At 38.4% G+C, this 20,142-nt stretch overlaps 1 protein-coding gene across 3 annotated transcripts in view; it reads left to right on the top strand.

The window, feature by feature from the left end:
• LOC126259706 (helicase domino) overlaps nucleotides 1-20,142 on the top strand; it is a 444,931-nt gene that overhangs the window by 339,131 nt on the left and 85,658 nt on the right. For 2 of the 3 annotated variants that reach the window (XM_049956698.1, XM_049956682.1), the window contains exons 37-39: nucleotides 2,200-2,356; nucleotides 6,753-6,967; nucleotides 19,295-19,486. In XM_049956698.1, the coding sequence (XP_049812655.1) occupies nucleotides 2,200-2,356; nucleotides 6,753-6,967; nucleotides 19,295-19,486 (564 nt within the window). The remainder of the gene's footprint in view (nucleotides 1-2,199; nucleotides 2,357-6,752; nucleotides 6,968-19,294; nucleotides 19,487-20,142) is intronic. The other variant, XM_049956690.1, reaches the window with a different exon arrangement.

Genomic DNA, 20,142 nt, shown 5'->3' with positions numbered 1-20,142 from the left:
AACAATTTAAATCACAGAAACCTTTAATCTGCATCAGAGTCCTATTCGGTATTTGGTTTAATCAATATGTCATGCACAGTTTCATCACTCAACAAAGAGTGATAATATTCATGATGTATCCATGTGATCATCTGTTTCTCACACACAGTGAATAGATCCTTTTGCTACTGCTTTCGTGATTTCCCTAAATCACTCCAGGCAAATGCCGGGATGGTTCCTCTGAAAGGGCACGGCCGACTTCCTTCCCCATCCTTCCCTAATCCGATGAGACCGATGATCACGCTGTCTGGTCTCCTTCCCCAAAAAAAACCAACCAACCAGCTACTGCTTTCAGAAGTTTTTTGTGTATGCCTTGGGAACAGAAACATTTGCTGAAGATCATCACTTTTCTTTTTGATGTTGCTTCACTAAAGGCGACTTTAAATTCTGTCTGATAAAACACTCAAGAAGTTTTTAGAGCCAGTGGTTCATTGTTATAGCAGAAGGGTTTGATGGAGAAGGAAGAGGGATGAAGGAAAAGGTTAGAAAATTTTGAGAGTTTGGAAAAGTCTTCCACAACATCGGGTCTGGGGAGACTTACCAAAATGGATGAGAAGGAAAGACTGATTGTTGGGGACTGCACTGGATGTGATTTGAAAACCTGGTGCAGGAGGAAGATAGGGTAACAAACAAGACAGAGATTACCGACACATCATGCAGGGGTTAATAAAAGCAGAAAGCTAAGTGCTTTGTGTGTAGTAAAAGTGGGGGCAGGGAAAAATATTACTGAGAAGAAATCCTAATGCCAAAGGAATTAACATACATTAATCCCAGGTGGGCGGTGAGAACCAAGGACATGTTGTAACACCAGTTCCCATCTGTGGAGTTCTGAGTAACTGGTGTCCAGGGGAAGAATTCAGATGACACGAATGGTGAAACAGACACTGAGATCATGATTGCATGTTACAAAGTATGCTCTTTAACAGGATATTGGATGTCGCCAGTATACACACTTTGACTATGGCCATTTGCCGTAACTGATAGGTACACAATATGTTATTTCCAAGGTGCCTCTCCCATGTGACAATTGCAGTTGATCCTCTTTTACTTTCTGTGTCATTCCACAAATAACAAATGTTGCCTCAGTTTTCCAAATTGTATGTGGTCAGATCATATACTTCATGTTTTCTCAGGCAGAATATTTGGCTACAAACCCGCCCCTTGAATTGTTCAGTGTGGTTTGTAGATGGAAATCTACAGCCACAACACATAGGTCGTTTTGTGATAGCATTTTGTCTTCATCACATGTGTTTCCAGCCAGACCTCTTCTCTGCAAATACTTCATTAAGGTCTCTTAACAGAGAATCAAAATCTCAAATGTGGCATTACAAATTACACACTTTTTGCACTTTCCCTTGCTTTTCATCCTAAATTACCAAGGCTAGAAATTAGAAGAACACAAAAAATTAAATTCGCTGTTGCATAAAAGTTTTTGCACACATATGTGGTTTTGGCATAAAACAGGCATTAAGCACTTTATAAAGAACTTCAGCAATAAAAGTGATTGACTAACTTTGATTTATTCTTTTGGGTACAATCAATATCTTGTCAGCTTTGCACAATATATGCGATCATGTACTAAAATTCAAAGAATTTATATTTTTTTGGGTTCTGTGACATTTTAACCTAGTCAACTACTGTGAACTATCATGCTCTTGTTTATCTTCATCAGTACAGTTCTGCACCAACATCATAACTAACTGGCACAAAATATGACTGCACATTACATACTTGTACGTAGGAGAAAAGCACATGTTTCAGAGGAAAAGCGTGGTCAGAATACATAGGGTAGAGAGATAGGTGCCTAGTTTTCAGATTTTGTTTTCTTCCCCCACCCCCTCACACTCAAGCATGCAATTCACACATCCAAGAAAAGCATACTGATTAGATTGCGTACCAAAGTTAAGGAATGGAAAAAGGGGTAGTGTGTGGGAGTTTAACCAAAGACAGTTGATGCAAAGCACTAATATACAGTTACATATCCCCAAACAGTTTAATTTTGGCTGTGATATGCAATCCTTTAATTACTTATACATGTTTTATTTAGTGTTTATTTTTTTGTGTTTAATGCCAAACCTGCTTTAATGTGCATCAGTGTTCAACCCATTAGTAATCAAACTTTTTATATCTGAATGTATCTGAAGAATGTGGGGATTTCAGGATGGTGCATCCGGCCAGGTGCGTACCGTAACCAGCTCCACACCCATTGTGTCAGTAGCTGGCCTCACACCTGCTCAGGTGCAAGCTGCAACTCAGCGCCTTGTAGCACAGTCCTCTTCTGCAGCCACCTCATCTGCAACAGCTGTTGTTGCCAAAGGTTTGCAGACAACAGTTTTAGAATACATGCAAATTGTACAGCTGTATTGCAGGACACTTCCATTCCCCTTGTGTTTTGGTCTGTAAGTTTGTACACTTCCAATTACACCACAATAAATTTGTTTTTTATTGTCTGCATGTAATTACAAATAAGTTATAATTTTTGTTCTTTGGGACCCACAGTGAAAAATATGTCCTCTAGTGACATGATTGTAATGAATATCAACCCACTACACTGCTCCTTAAATGGTTTTTATTTTATAAATAATTCACAATGAGCCCATTTTGGCATTTTGCCATCATCAGGTGCTCTGTAAATACATAAGTAAGTGATGGTCTTAATATAATGGTCTGTAACTGTGATGAGAAAAGTTATAATACATTTCTTTGGTTTTTTACTTTACATGTTACTGTGATGTCCTGTCTTCTTTTAGAATTATTAGTTTCTCCTTAGATGTACGTTGGAGACATATCCGACTTTTAGTCAGTTTTGATGTATGCTATTTTCCTCTTAACAGCTTGTATGACAGTGAACAGTGATATTGCATGTTTACATAGTTACCATTATTGATGTTTGGAAATTCAGTTCATATTTATTATTTTTTGGTTTGGTTCTAATTATGTTTTTGCCTAGAATTTGTTTTATCTTCTTGCTTTAAAATGTGAATAAAGTTTTCTGTGTACATTTTGTGCTTTAGGTTGGTTTGCTCAATCAGTAAATTTGTGGCATTGCTGTATGCATAAATGGGTAGTTTCCTCACATCTGGTACAAAAATGGCCTCCCAGTGAATGGTCAGTCAGTTCTGTACTCGCATTTGATATTGCCGGTTACTATCTTTGCTGTACTACGGACTATTTGATAAAAACCTCACTTGGGTCTTCATTCTTCTCTTTGGTCACATTTTGGATAGTGTCTCTTTTTGTTCTTGACCTGTTGACATCATTGTGGTGAAGATTTTTCTCTTTGCACCTCATTGTTGCATAGTTTGCTTTGGGCTCATCCTAGTCTGTCTCTCGTCTGCTGTCAGTCAGGTGTGTTTATCTCGACTACTGCTCGGTATGGTGTTCTCTTCAGCAGAGGGTCCTCCCACCTTGTGGCCAATCCCCAAGTTGCAGCAACATTGTCATTCGTTGTCATCTGACGTCAGGGGGACCTTTCCCTTTGTGCACGCAGTGTTTTTCTGCTCACTGCCAAGAAGCTTGTCAATGTCACTGGGGGTCCTGCAAAGAGTGACATCCTATTTGGTGTGTCAAAGACATGTAACCGTCTCCTATCATGCCCCACTAGTACACCAGGATACGGTACGTGCGCTGCAGTCGGTAGTCCCTCCAGGTGACCCCTTTATGCTGAAATTGTTTCTCACACATTGTATTTCTCACCAAGTGTTGACACTTTCTTTGTACTAGTACTAATAAGAAATATAAGAACACAAATTAGTGATATTAAAACTATCAATATTTCTAAAGTTTTGTGCAGGTCCCATTAAAAATTTTTTGAACACTATGCTTTGTTGATTTTAGGAGAATGATAATAAAATAAAATAAAAACTTAAGCACCCTAAGGAAGTTGTTCATATATTATTTCCTGTTGCTTCATGGTCAGCTTGGATCATCCTCAGCCTGGTATCAACTGCTTCATTGCCTGCCATCTAGGCACGTATATTATACTGTTATACATCCCCATGTCTACTCGAGCTATCACCTCCTGATTCTACATAGCTTTCATGGCAGTCAGTATAACTGATGTTATAGAACGATACTTTGAACCACAAAAGACTCAAACTGAGGCAATAAATCTAGTTTCTGTTTAGGTATTAACAATGACTGTGTGCATGCCTTGAGGCCTTGCAGTCAGTCTAAATCCTTTGCTTTGTAAATGTTACATACCATCTGTAAAGTATTTCACTTACACTGAAAATTTTTCTGTGCAAATAAGGATATCTTGATTATTTAATATATTATATTGGGTTTTTGGTTATTTAATTATTTAATAGAAATATTTTTTTTTGTTTTGTGTTGTCTTAGTATATTTTATAGAATTGATCTTTTATATTACAGTTTGTGGGTAATGTAAGTTTTTGATCAAAAATATTGGATTAAGTTTATTAAAGTAGGTTTAATTTGTCGTACCTCTATTCGTGTGCAGATCTGGACAGTCACTGCGGATGGTATGAAATCACTCTGATCTGTAAACCGAGGGGTAACGACAGTGTGGTAACATGTGTTTCCTCTTACAGCCACAGTGTGGCCCCACAGTATTTCGTTGTCCTGTGAGTGTTTTCACAGCATTGCAGTACTTGTGTTGCATAACTCCTCACCAATAGAGAATGTATGAGGGTAGCTGGTATACCATCTTCTATGCTCCTATAAAGGACAGCAGAAGTTGGAGTTTCAATAGCACCAAATATGGATGGACAGGTCACAGAAAGAAATTGTATTCCTCCATGCCCACTAACGTGCTGACAGTCCAACTAGACACCAGAGCCTCATCTGTTGGCCCATGCTGATTGGATCATTTAATCAGATGGTTCTGACTACTACATATATAGCATTTATATTCACTTGTGCAAGCAGTTCAAGAATATTGCTCAAGTGTGTGGGACCCAAATAGGACTAACAGGGGATATCGAATGTATACAGAGGAGGACAGCACGAATGGTCACAAATTTATTTAATCTGTGAGTGGGAAAGTGTAACAGAGATACTGAAGGAACTAAACTAGAAGACTTGAAGACAGACATTAACTATTCTGAGAAAGTATATTAACAAAATTCCAAGAACTGGCCTTAAATGTTATCTCTAGGAGTATACTACAATCCCTTATGTATCACTCACATAGGGGTCGCGAGGATAAGATTAACATAATTACTGCACACAGAGATTGCATTTAGTCATTTTTCCCATGCATCATATGTGAATGGAATGTAAAGAAACCATAATAACTGGAACAATTAAGACATACCCTCTGCCATGCACCTCACGGAGGCTTGCAGAGTTTAGATGTAGATGTAGATATTTATACTAATTTACCAGGTCTGTCAGAATGTTAAATATAGATTCTAATTCAGTCTGGTTCTTTAAATGTTATAAAAGTTAATGCCATAGAAGAGCTACACAACTAGTGATAGGTGGAATAGGACCATCCACAAATTATGTTGGCCAGCTGTTAAGTTTTTATAAAAACAAAGAAAAAAATTGTTTTTCATAGAAATTAATTTCTTGTTTGTCAGAACATTGACTGTAAAATTTTGTAGACTTTTGCATGCATTCGAGACAATTCTGGAAATTTTCTTTGCACTCTGACATGAGCATTCAACATCTTCTTGATATTATGAAAATTACTGTCCATGCATTTTTTCTTTGACGCAAAGAAACATAATGTATCACTAGGTGATAAATCATTAAATTTTGGCGCTGAGACAGTAATTTGATGTTCGATCTACTGTGTGGCATCTGGTATTGCTAGTAGCAATTGCATTATCATATCTTTGTTTTTTTCTGGTTTCATTGACTACTTGTGTCAGATAAATTGTTGCACCATGTCACAATAACTGTTCATCAATCCTGTAAAGCTGCAGTCACAATATGTCATATCTGACTGAAGAAAAGAATAGACGTTTTCTTGGATGTAATTCATGAACAAATGACTGTTGTCAATTGCATTTCATCTTGGAAGACACAAACAGTTGCTGTGTATTTTTTGACTGGTAGATACACAATGTTGTGAATGAATCTCACATTTCCTCTGTCAAATTTTTTGAGATTTTCGTTACTCCAACTGATACAAGCCCATTTATGAGCTTTGGCAAAATGATGTGGAATATGTTGGGGACAGATCTTTTTCACAGCTAAATTTCATGTAGTATTGAATGTACTGCAGTGTCTGGTGAGCCTGAGGATGCCTCTGTCTCACAATAACTTATATGTACTGATCATGTAACACACAGCATGAACATTTTTGAACAATGTTCACAAAATTTGTCATTGACATAGGTGCGACCATCATTTATGAAATTGATTGGTTGTCAAAAGCTGAACAAGTGATTTGTAATAACTTTGCCAAAATTCCTTACAGTAACATTAGGCATGGTCTATGCTTGCAGTATATATTCCAATCTAAATTTAAGATTTTCCTGTTATCAATTGCAGTTTCAGATTTTTGTTTTTAGTTCTATGTAGGCAGTACTGCCTTTAATATGTGAGACTAAATATTACTATAGTTTTTAGTGATCATATTTCAGAAATCAGAAATAAATTTAAATGCAGTAATTGAAGTGCTGAGAGATACACCTTTCTCTAGCTGAAGCAGTTTGTTCTACAAATGTTTCTAATTATTTTAGTATACTTACATTTAAACATGCATTTGAAGTAATTTCTTTTCATTGTTTTATGAACAGGTGTACCAACAGTAACAGGATCAACAACAAAGACAACAATAACCCAAGCACAGCTGCAACTGTACAGGCAACAGGCACTGTTGAGACAGCAAAGAATTGCTACCCAACAGCTGAAAGTTCTGCAGGCACAAGCAGGGCAGAAAGTGTCAGTAGCTATGACTGCTGGAGGTGTGACCACAGTGCAAGTTTCACAAGCTCAGCAGCAAAGAGCACAGGTGATACATTACAAACTAAGAAATGTTCCTTGATGTTAAAATCTATGAACAATGTTGTTGTAGATTATGGTCCTGAAAACATTGTGATTAATTGGAGTTTAATGCCCTACTAACAGTGCATAAATTTAACTGTTTCAACTATCATTTATATTATCATCCCCAGCCGTTATCCTCTAAATTAAATAGCTCAGCGTTATTCACAAATGCTATTAGTGTCACTGAATTGCAAGGTCTATTAACAAATTTAGAATATTTTTCACTAACCCACCTTAAAGCCTAACTTTTATCTTATTTCTGTTAACTGCTGAATCTTAAGTATTATCCATTTAAACCATTACATTCCTAAAACACCATAGACTAGATTTTCATTTTTTACATATCTATGGAAAGGTAACTGGCAGCAAATTGGACATGTTTGCAGATATAAATCTCAAGACTGGTACACATACACTATGTGATGAAAAGTATCTGGACACCTGGCTGAAAATGACTTACAAGTTCATGGCGCTCTCCATCGGTAATGTGGAAATTCAGTATGGTGTTGGCCCACCCTTAGTCTTGATGACAGCATCCACTCTCACAGGCATACGTTCAGTCAGGTGCAGGAAGGTTTCTTATGGAATGACAGCCCATTCTTCACAGAGTGCTGCCCTGAGGAGAGGTATCGATGTCAGTCGGTGAGGTCCTCCACAAATTTGGCGTTCCAAAACATCCAAAGTTGTTCTGTAGGATTCAGGTCAGGATTCTGTGCAGGCCAGTCCATTACAGGGATGTTATTGTCTTGTAATCACTCCGCCACAGGCCATGCATTACGAACAGGTGCTTGATTGTGTTGAAAGATGAAATTGCATCCCCCAATTTTCTCTTCAACAGTGGGAAGCACGAAGGTGCTTAAAACATCAATGTAGGACTGTGCTGTGATAGTGCCAGGCAAAGCAACAAGGGGTGTAAGCCCCTCCATGAAAAACATGACCACACCATAACACCACCGCCTCTGAATTTTACTTTTGGCACTACACATGCTGGCAGATGACGTTCACCGTGCATTCACCATACCCACATCCTGCCACTGAATCGCCACATTGTGTACCGTGATTCATCACTCCACAACATTTTTCCGCTGTTCAATTGTCCAGTGCAAGCGAGGCGTCGTTTGGCATTTATTGGCATGATGTGTGGCTTATAGCACCTGGTTGACCATGGAATCCAAGTTTTCTCACCTTCCGCCTAACTGTCATAGTACTTGCAGTGGATCCTGATGCAGTTTGAAATTTCTGTTGATGGTCTGGATAGATGTCTGCCTATTACACAACGCCACCCTCTTCAACTGTCGGCGATCTCTGTCAGTCAAGAGATGAGGTCAGCTTGTATGCTTTTGTGCTGTACGTGTCCCTTCAAGTTTCCACTTCACTATCACATCAGAAACAGTGGACTTACGGATGTTTAGGAGTGTGGAAATCTCGCGTACAGACGTGTGACACAAGTGACATCCAATCACCTGAGCACATTCAATGAACGTGAGTTCTGCGGAGCACCCCATTCTGCTCTCTCACAGTGTCCAATGACTACTGAGGTCACTGATATGGAGTACCTGACAGTAGGTGGCAGCACAATGCACCTAATATGAAAAACATATGTTTTTGGGAGTGTCCAGATACTTTTGACCACATAGCATATTTAAGACATGTTGATAATTGGAGCCCTCTGCTGCAGTAAATACAGATAGTAAGGAAGCACTCTGTTAAACTGTATTCGTCTGCTGGCTACAACAAAGAGCATAATGAAATGTCACTTGTGTCACATTGTTGTGCCCATGTATGCTTGTAGTTGTTGTCAACTGTGACCAGCTAATTTTTTGAAAAATGCATCATATTAATGAAGGACTTGTGTGCAAGTTATTTTTGTATCTTAAACTGTAGCCACACACACTGATCAGCCAGAACATTATGACCACCAACCTGTCCAGGTGATAGCACAGTCACCGTGACAAGGAATGACCACTAGTCAGACACATGCCCATGTAGTATCAGTGAGTGTGCTGTCTGTATATAGAATGGGGAAGGCATGTGATCTATCTCAGTTTGACTGAGGTCGAATTATGATGACCCAGAGGTGCAGCATTAGCATTTCAGGAACTGCACAACTTGTCAGGGGTTTGAGGAGTGATGTGATGAGTGTCTTCAATGTGTGGTGAAACATGATGAGTGTGTTCAGTATGTGGTGAAACCGAGGTGAAACTTTGTCCAGACATCATGAGATTGGGCGGCCACCCCTCTTTACAGATGTTGGACATTGTTTGGTTGGCAGACTGGTAAAACAGGACAGGTGGCAAACTGGTGGATCTAACATCAGACTCTAATGCTGGGCAGAGTACAAGTGTATCTGAACACACAATGTACTGAACACTCCTAACAATGAGCCTCCGCAGCTCGTGCTTGTGCCAATGTTAACACCACAGCATCTGCAACTACAACTGAGATGGGCACGTGGCCATCGGCACTGGACGTTGTCGCAGTGGCAGAGCATTGCACAGTCTGACAAATCCTGATAGCTTCTTCATCATGCCGGTGGGCGGGCAGGAATGCGTCTTCCTCCAGGGGAACAGCTGTTTGACATCTGTACTTCGGGTGGACACGCCAGCTATTATGTAGGTGATCATAATGTTCTCGCTGATTGGTATATACTGATAAGTCAGACATTATGACCACTTGCTTAATAGCATATAAGTCTACCTTTGGAATGCAATACAGGAACAATTCTGAATAGCACGGATCTAACATGCCCTTGGTAGTTTCCCAGGGATATGTGGCACAAGATGTGTATGCACACATCATGCACTTCCCATAAATTATGAGCCATTGATTTGTGCATGCAGAGCCGGCACTCAATAGTGCCTGATACGAGTTCCATTGGGTGGTCAAGACATCGACATAAGTTCACTGTCATGCTCCTCAAACAACTGCACAATGATTCTAGCCTTGTGACATGAACAGTAATCCACCTGGATGATTCCATCATCATTGGAGAAGATACAAAGCTTGAAGCAGCACTGGTGGTACGCAATTACGGTCACATAGTCAATGGCTAACACAGTGCCTTTGATTACTACCACAGATTCTGTGTAAGCCTAGGTTAATGACGCTTAATACTGCCACCAGCAGTCTGCTGGTGCATATTTTGAGCAGCTGTTCCCCTGCATGATGATACATCGCAAAATGACCATCAAACCTGGTGTAATGGGAAACAGGATTTCCCTATTTGCGGTCCATATCATTGTTAGAATGATTCCCCATTTGCCTCTGCTCTGATTATTTACCTTCTTACTGTGTTCTGTGTGCAACATCACTAAATGGCATTTATATTTGTAATGGGCAGTGATCATAATTTTCCGGTAATCAGTATGTATTACTAAAAAATTTTAAAGAGAAAAAGTTTTTACAAAAATAAATATAGATATCAACCAGTTGCACAATTGCATGACCAAGGAGAACTACAAAGACCAAGACAGTTACTAAGAATCGGAATTGTAACCAACAATGTGGCTTAATGCACTAAGAAAGGTGAACAAAAGTGAATGAATTGACATTAAATGTAAGGAATCTAATGTCCTTGTAGATAAGTATGCAAGAGGTCTTGTTATTGACTTCTCAAACTGTTGCTATTGCTCATCATTGTCTAATAAATACTTTATTGAGTTATGATTTATTGCCAAATTAGATTATACTATAAGTGTATAGATGAGCTGAGCTTGAGGAGCCAGTACTTTTCATCAGATACCAACTTCATATGGTGTGATAGATAAACAAAATGTACACAAATCTGTATTCATCTACATTTATGCCATGGCTTGCACATTTGAGTGACTAACAACTTACAGTTTATGCTGAAGCCTTTAGAGGTTTATTCACAGACCTGTGCATGCAGGATTGCTTTCCAAATTGTATCTGCCTCTCTTTTGCAGTAGTTCAGATGAGCATCACTATTTCATCATACTGTATGCTGGCAGTTCAAAGCAGAAATAGTGATTCGTAGTCTTCATTAATAGTGTTCTGGGCTAAGCTCTATGTAATCCTAAATCACTGAAACAGATGGGTGCCAGGTGAGGTAAGAAATTCTCACATCTGCTCCAATTAACTAGATTCCCTATAAACCCTATGACATAAATATCTGGCAAAGAAAATGATGAAAAGTATTCAGGGCTGCCTTGCCCTCTTGCAACAGTAGGAGAAGCATATATCATTCTGTCGGAAGGATGCATATGAATCCAGCACGACTATCAAGCAGGTACGGTAGCCAAGAAGGCCAGTGGGCAGCAGTATGTGGCACAATACCCCATTCCCCTGTATCTCACAGCTGAAATGGAGAGCCACGAATGTGTCAAAGGAGGGGTGACTGGCAGTGAGGTACAATAAACTGCAGTCAATGAAACTAATTGTATGGCCGAGATAAATCTAATTCCATTCACATATACAAGATGAATTCCTCATGATGTGTTTCTGCATGGCTTCATATTGTTTCCAGAGGATGACATAGTTTTTGGTAATTGTGGATTAAGAATCATCACATACCACCATTGCAATAGGATGGCTTTTATATTCTGCCAAGATGGCATTCTTAATTTAAAGTTGTAACCAGCCCTGTATTTTAGATCACAACAGACTGACTGACTGTGGCGCAAAATTCTTTATTCTCTGAATTCCAGCCAAAGCTTTTAGGTGGGAGTGTGTTGCAGAGTGGTTGGCTTATCAACATTTAGTCCAGTGATCTTCCAGCCACAGATATTAACAGTGATATTTTACTTGTTTCTCCACTGAATATGTCCTTCTACACATAAGTTTGAAAACCTGGATTAGTTAGAATTGGTGTGTGTGTGTGTGTGTGTGTGTGTGTGGGTGGGTGGGTGGGTGGGTGGGTGGGTGTGGGTGTGTGTTTAATTGTTGTTTGTTTTGAGCACAAAGATGTATGCATATGGACACAAGCATTTTAGGATATGCTAACTTTATTCAAATGGAAATTTTTAGTGTTTTGTCATTTTTAATCACACGTTTCGCAATATTTTAATGTGGTTAGTAAAGGCGTGTACACAAATAAGCCTATTGTCGTAAAATAGAATAAAACAATGCAAAATATTTTTCTGTAGGAATCAAAATAATAGCAGATATCTTTAAGTGCAAATCAGGTTGATCTGTGTCTTTACTGAGAGGAAATTCCTGTAGCACATGAGTGATGCCATATTTTTCTGGGGCCTATAAATCATTGTTATTAGTTTGGAATTGGACAAGATTAATAGTTGAACTATCTCTCTTGGTCAGAGACTTAGCTGTTGCGTTGAATGTGTCAGCTGTGGTTAGTTTTGGCCTTTTATGAGCATACTTGTGTAATTAGCAAGTAGTACTGTTTCCAGAGAGTCTTTTAATAATCTTAGTAACTCATCGACATAAGTCAAGAAATGGAAGAGGATCATGCTCCAAACCTCCTGGATATCGTAGTTCATTCCTGCTAGCTTTCCAGGGATATCTGGCATCAGATGTGTACACACAGGTCATACAATTCCCCAAAATTGCAAGCTGGTGGTTTACAAGCAGAGAGCTGGCACCTGTAAGCATTCCAGATGTGTTCCATCAGGTTCAGATCAGGCAGATTTGTTGGCCAAGACATCAGTGTGAGTTCACTATCATGAATCTCAAACATTTGTAGCACAATTCTAATCGTTTGACACGGACAGTAATTCAGCCGGATGACAAAATCGCCGTCAGCGAAGCATCGAGCATCTGGGGGAGCTGATGGTGTGCAGTCACATTAATGTGATCACCGCCTATATTCAACATCAGTGGGCTATTAACACTCAAGGCGGCAGGTGGCAGCATTAGCAATCGAGGGTATATAAACCGTATCAGAGAGACGCGGAAAACAGTGCAGCCATTGTTGTTAACATGGAAATGGAGCTATGTATTCAATGATATCCAAAAGGGCACGATTGTTAGCTATTGTGTCGAGGGTGGAAGCATTTCCAAAACAGCTAAGTTTGGAACCCGTTTACATGCCGCCACGATTAAAGTATTCCGTGCACGACAGAATGGCTGCTGAATGAGGAGACGTGCAACTGTTGAGCAACTGACTGTCCATATGAACTGAGAGACTACCAAGAGTGTCTCCTCAATGACCGTTCAGCAAATGTTGCTGCATTTGAGCCTCCATAGTAGCCACCTAGTCCGTGCACCCGTGCCGACTGCTGTTCATCGGTGACTGAGGCCGGAATTTGCATGTCAATATCGCAGCTAGAAATCCACTGAGTGGTGACAGGTGGCCATTTCAGATGAATCACATTTTATGCTCCAAGGACAAATGGCCTTTGGGGTGTACAGCACGAATGTTTGAAAGCAAACACTCTGTAACAATCTTCAGAAGGATCAGGCTGAAGGGTATTGCCTGAGTGATCTCGTAATTCTATCTCATAATTCTGGAAGCCACAGTTGATTGACACAAGTATGCATCTATCCTTGGGGGCCGTGTTCATTTCTACAAGCAGCTTGGTTTTCCTCAGCACAATGGTATCTACCAGTAGGAACATGCAACACGTCACATGGATCTCAGTGTATGTGCATGGTTCGAAGAGCACCAGAGTGAATTTACCATACTCCTCTGCAATGAAACTCCCCAGATTTAAGCTGTGGGAACACCTCAATCAGGCTGTTCATGCCACAGTTCCTCAGCCAAGAAACCTAGCACGGCTGACCATAGCACTGGAGTCGGCACAGTGCCTTCCAGAACCTCATTGACTCACTTCCTGCACTTCTTGCTGCAGTCTGCAGTTCCAAAGCTGGTTATTCAGGCAGATGGTCACATTAATGGGACTGGACAACTTTTAAGCAAAACACTGTCATGTTTCAGCACATTTGTGCCATCATCAGTGGGTTTTCTTTATTCAAATCTTTGAAATGCGAACATGATTTAAGTGATAATGAATCTACGAAAATTAAGCCTAAAGACAGTCTGTTTATTGTCATTACCTTAATTTTACATTGTAGGATTATGCAGTACTCTGCACATTATCAGGTACTAATAGCTTGTCATCTGAAACTAAATGACGTTAATGTGAATTTGCTTGGTGAGTTAACACAATGTAATTTTGAAATGCTTTTACTGCCAAATTTGAATTTTGTTCTCTCTCTCTCTCTCTCTCTCTCTCTCTCTCTCTCCCTCCCTCCCACTCTGTGTGTGTGTGTGTGTGTGTGTGTGTGTGTGTGTGTGTGTGTCTGTCTGTCTGTCTGTCTTGTAAACTATGTGCCTCTGCACAGAATAGCATAGTTGTTTAGATGGTCAGCAATTGTGCTACGAGAGCTGTTACTTTTTAGACCTGGGAAGTGTTCTGAATATCTTGTTTTAAAGATTCTGCATGTTTGTTCTATGTACACTGACTGACAAGTGTTGCATGTAAGTTTACATATGCCTGCTATGTCAAATTTGTATGTGGATGTTTCCTGTGTTTTAGATTTTTCTGTGTTGTGTTGCCTGTCTTGAATTGTACTTGAAGTCACTGTTTCTTTAAAATATTACCTATTCTGTGAACTATTTTATTATTGTAGGTGAGCATGTATCATTTTGTTTAGCATGTGGGTTGTTGCTCTGTTGTCTTACTTAAGCTCATTGTCTGTGTCTTGTGTTGTTCTGTGTTGTACAAGGTCTTGTGTATATGTGGTGTGTTAATCCCTTTTCCATTTATATATTTGTTGGTTTAGTTTCTCTATCGTATGGGTATCATAACCATTTTCTACTGCTACTTTTTAGCTCCTGTGTTTAGTTCAGTTGGATTATGGATGTTTTGTTTAATCTGTTTAGCATGAATCTGAAGCTTGCTTGTTTGTGTGCCAGACGGAGGTTTGATTGATTGTGAATGGTGGGAATGGTGGTGGTGCTTGTGGTTGCCAGTTCCTGAATATTGTGAAGTCATGAATCAAACAGTGGACAACCTAGGATGGAATAATTAAATATTATGAAAAGGATTGATTGCCACTCGCCATAGATGTTGAGTCACAGCAGACACAACAAAAAGACTGCTAAACAGATGATGAGCTTTCAGCCATCTGTTTATGTTCCTAATGTGAAGTGAATTTTTACATGCAAATTGTTTACTTCATTGTGTAGCTGTTTTACGTGTGTATGTCATTCGTTAATGTAACATAAATGAAAAAGTACACATACAAAAAGTATGTGCAAGAAAAACAGGAGAAACAAAGCAAAAATCTTATCAGAATCATAAACAGCGCAAGTACACCCAGCGGAAACAGTCATCACAATCAAACATATAATTTCCATGAAAGGATCATCAATGTAACTAATATAAATCACACCAAACAAGAAAAAAGACTACTTGAAAGAGAAAAGACTACTTGAAAGAGACCAGAACACATTATTACCATGCACAAAATAACAGATCTCATAACAGAAACTGAACACATTGTGAAGGAACAAGAAAGACTCATCTCGCAAAATTCCAATGGGAGCTTAACAAGAGAATTAGTAGTTGCAGAAATCACACAAAAAATTAGAACACACAAATCCACCATAATCTCCAATAATAGAGTAGCTAAAGAAATCACATCCTATAAACTAAAATAAAATCTAAAATAACACTCTGCCATACTACAAAGGCAATATAATGGTTATCATGAATGAAAAGGTATACATAGATAAAGCAGTAGATTTCCTGAAGGACAACAATATTACCAAGTTGACTAGTCACCCAACAGCAACATAACAGAAGAACATTCACGAAAGACTGAAAAACATCAAAAACATATTAATGATGGCCAGATAAAAACAATGACACTGAAAGATCCAAAAGCATTCATTCTAAATTCCTATATGTGCACAAACAAAATATTCCATTAATATCAACCATTAACTTCAGAACATACACACACATTCCTAAAGAAAATATACATTTTTGGAAACAATAAGAACCTGGAAAAACCCAAACATTTTAATACAATCAAGAACACAGAAAGCCTTATATCGTCCGATGCCACATCAGTGTACACATGCATTCCAATAGACGGAACAATCAACATCATCACGCAAGGACTAAAACGCCAAGGCAACATACAAGACACACTCATTGATAAAATAATAAACCATACTTCAGACCATAACAGCAAAACATGAAGGACTGCCAATGGGATCAGCGATTAATGACCTCTTAGCCAACACGTTCATGAACAGATTAAAAATCTAGATACGAGTATAGGTACTCACCATATAGTGGAGATGTTGAGTTGCAGACAAATACAGCAAAAAGACTACTAAACATGCAAGCTCTCGACCAGAAGGCCTTCTTCTGAAATAGACAAAACATTCACATTCACACAAACCCACCTCCCACAGCCAGACACAGTTGTGTGTGTGTGTGTGTGTGTGTGTGTGTGTGTTTTGTTTATTTTCATAATATTATCATTATTCCATCCTGGACACTGGCACCATTATGGTGATGATATAATATGCCTGATCAACTAATCACCTATACACTTAACAGCTACATAATGAAATAAACAGTTACATGCAAAAATTCCCTTCACATTAGGAACAGAAACATACAACATATTAAATTCTCTCGATTCATTCGAAGAACAAACAACATTCACGACTTGACAGTATTCACAAAACCGACAACCACAAGCACCACCATTCGCAATCAATCAAATCACCCACTGCCACCACCAAACAAGCTTCAGAGTCATGCTCCATAGATTACACAGAACACCCATAATCCGACTGAACCACACACACAGGAGCTAAACAAAATAACACAAGTAGCAGTAGAAAAAGGTTATGATATTCATAAGATGGAGAAATAAAACCAACAAATATGTAAATAGAAAAGGAATTAACAAGCCACATATAAAGAAGATCTTTCACAAGACAAAACAACACAACACAACAGACAATGACTGTATGCAAGACACAACAGAGCAATGATCCACACACAAAACAAAATGCTACATACTCACCTAGAATAATAAAATAGTTCCCAGAATAGGCAGCATTAAAAAAATGGGGACTTCAAGTAGAGGAAAGGACAGACAACACACACCACAGATAAATTCAACAGATCATACACTAACGTAACATGCAACACTTGTCAATCAAGACAAAAATACAGCAAAGTAAAAGAAATAACAGCCCCCATAGCACATTACTGATCACCGAATATTCTGCGAGCAACACACAACTAAAATATAAACAATTTTTTAAAAAAATACGAAATTCTGCTACAGCCTATACGATAAACTTGCAACAAAAGAAGACTTCCATGTACAGGAGCCATTGGCAGAAGGAAACCAGTTTATGACTGATTACAGTGCTCTATGTAAAGGCAAACAAACAAAAAGTGTCTTTAGGCTTCATTTTTGTATATTAGTTATCACTTACTACATGTTCACATTTCACAGATTTGAATAAAGGAAACCCCTGATGATGGCACAAGGATGCTGGGACATGTTTTGGTCTATACGAAAAACAGTGTTTTGCATAATCTTATATCCAATATTTTTATCTGCAAACATGGCCAATATTTAGTCATAGTGTTTTGGCTTATGATAAAATAATTTATGGCAATAATGATGAAGGATAATACAGTATGGATTTTTGTTAAGGAAATTGTTGTTGATACTAGTTACTCGTATGCAGAGATAGACTGATGTCAGATTGTATTAAACACTGCCTCACATTAAACTAGGTAAGACACTGATTACATGAAAGAATCTTCCATATCTTATCTGCTATCTTTTCTCTTTAGTACTGTTTTCAAGAATTGTGAATATTTTTGCAATATTAATGGAAACTGCTAAAAAGGGTGTAATCAGTAAATGTTCATAGTGACATGTCATGTAAAAGAAATACAAACTTTTTTTAGTGATATATGATGTAACAGAAATACAAATTGTTTTAGCTTAGTTAACATCTGGCAAAATCAAGTAAAATGAGTATGTCCAACAAAGTCAAGTACACTTACATCTAAAAGTTATTGCAAATTCTAAGGAGGAAAGCATTACGTGATTAATATTTGATGATGACTATTGTTTGCTATTTGTATTTAAAGGGTGATTCAAAAAGAATACAACAACTTTAGGAATTTAAAACTCTGCAACAACAAAAGGCAGAGCTAAGCACTATCTGTCGGCGAATTAAGGGAGCTATAAAGTTTCATTTAGTTGTACATTTGTTCGCTTGAGGCGCTGTTGACTAGGCGTCAGCGTCAGTTGATGCTAAGATGGCGACTGCTCAACAGAAAGCTTTTTGTGTTATTGAGTACGGCAGAAGTGAATCGACGACAGTTGTTCAGCGTGCATTTCGAACGAAGTATGGTGTTAAACCTCCTGATAGGTGGTGTATTAAACGTTGGTATAAACAGTTTACAGAGAATTGGTGTTTGTGCAAAGGGAAAAGTTCTGGACGGCCGAGAACGAGTGATGAAAATGTAGCACGCATCCAGCAAGCATTTGTTCGCAGCCCAGGAAAATCGACTCGCAGAGAGCTGCAAATTCCACAATCAACTGTATGGAGAGTCCTACGAAAAAGGTTAGTTATGAAACCTTATCGTCTGAAATTGGTTCAAGCACTGTCTGCAGCTGATAAGATTAAAAGAATCGATTTCTGTGATTTTATCCTTGCTCAAATGGAAACAGATGAATCTTTCGTTTCAAAGATTGTGTTTAGTGATGAAGGATGTTAAGGATATGGTGTTTCGGCCACCTCTCCCAGCCACCATTGATGATTTGAAACGAGAAATAACAGCAGCTATCCAAACTGTTACGCCTGATATGCTACAGAGAGTGTGGAACGAGTTGGAGTATCGGGTTGATATTGCTCGAGTGTCTGGAGGGGGCATATTGAACATCTCTGAACTTGTTTTTGAGTGAAAAAAAAACCTTTTTAAATACTCTTTGTAATGATGTATAACAGAAGGTTATATTATGTTTCTTTCATTAAATACACATTTTTAAAGTTGTGGTATTCTTTTTGAATCACCCTGTAGATTATTTAGTTTCTGGACCAGGTTTATTGTAAGAATTTAGTGTTATAGAACAAAACACTAATAATTTAATACTAAAATGTAGACTTTCATGGCCGGAAATATCATGTCCATTATAATTATCTGGGCTGTTATTCTGTGGTCGGTTGTTATTCTGTGGAATTCATCAACCGACCACGGCATAACAGCCCGGATAATTATAATGGACTAATAATTTAAGTTATCCTCTTAATATGATTGTTTTACTAGAACAGTTATGATTATTCCTTGAATATGAACCGTTTCTATGTTAAAAGCAGCTCATAAAACACCATGCTGCTGCTACTGCAGTTGCAGCAAGTGGGAAACAGACTGTAACACGAGCTGTGCCGGATAGCGAAATGGCAGCCATGTTCAAACGCCAACAACTTATTGTACAGCAGCAGAAGGCACAACAAGTCCAAGTGTCCACACAGGGCAATCTGACACCTGCACACTTTCTGGCACAGGTTGGCATTCTGATGTGTTTTTATTTTCACGATCCAACTTTTTGTTGCCTGAACAACACGTTTTGGGAATGGGATAATTTTTGAAAGATTCTATAATTTGACATTATAAATAAATGTAAAATATAAAAAAAGCTGATACTATCATACTACGTCAATTATTCATAAACTTGTAAATTAATAATTCTATAACAATGGATATAATTAAAAGTTTTAATTAAGACTATCCATAACTTGATGAAACTGTATTCTTGAAGTTTCACCTGCTGATGAATTGCACAATTCGCTATACTTCATTTTCACTAGTATTTCAGCAGGTATTTGCAGTATGCTGATGGAGTCATCCCAAATGAACATTCCTCATCATGTGTTTTGTGTGATGCCCGATGTTGACAGGCATCAGTTTGTTTCTTATTACAGACAAAATGATTTCAGATTAAAATTTTATATGTCCATTCAGTAGACCAATCTCAAATTAGTCCAGTGTGACATTCAATATAATGATATGTAAAATAGTACCAAGGATAGCCAAATACAAAGAATAACCAGTGCTACTGAGTAGTGCGGTAGCAGACAGGCAGTGCGGCCTGTGCTGGCGCTCAAGATGGGAAACGTTGGGTACAGAATATGTACCAAACAAACGTTGACTAATCTTTCAC

The sequence above is a fragment of the Schistocerca nitens genome, chromosome 1 (assembly GCF_023898315.1).
Source record: "Schistocerca nitens isolate TAMUIC-IGC-003100 chromosome 1, iqSchNite1.1, whole genome shotgun sequence".
NCBI lineage: Eukaryota > Metazoa > Arthropoda > Insecta > Orthoptera > Acrididae > Schistocerca > Schistocerca nitens.
This window is presented reverse-complemented; position numbering and strand designations above follow the sequence as displayed.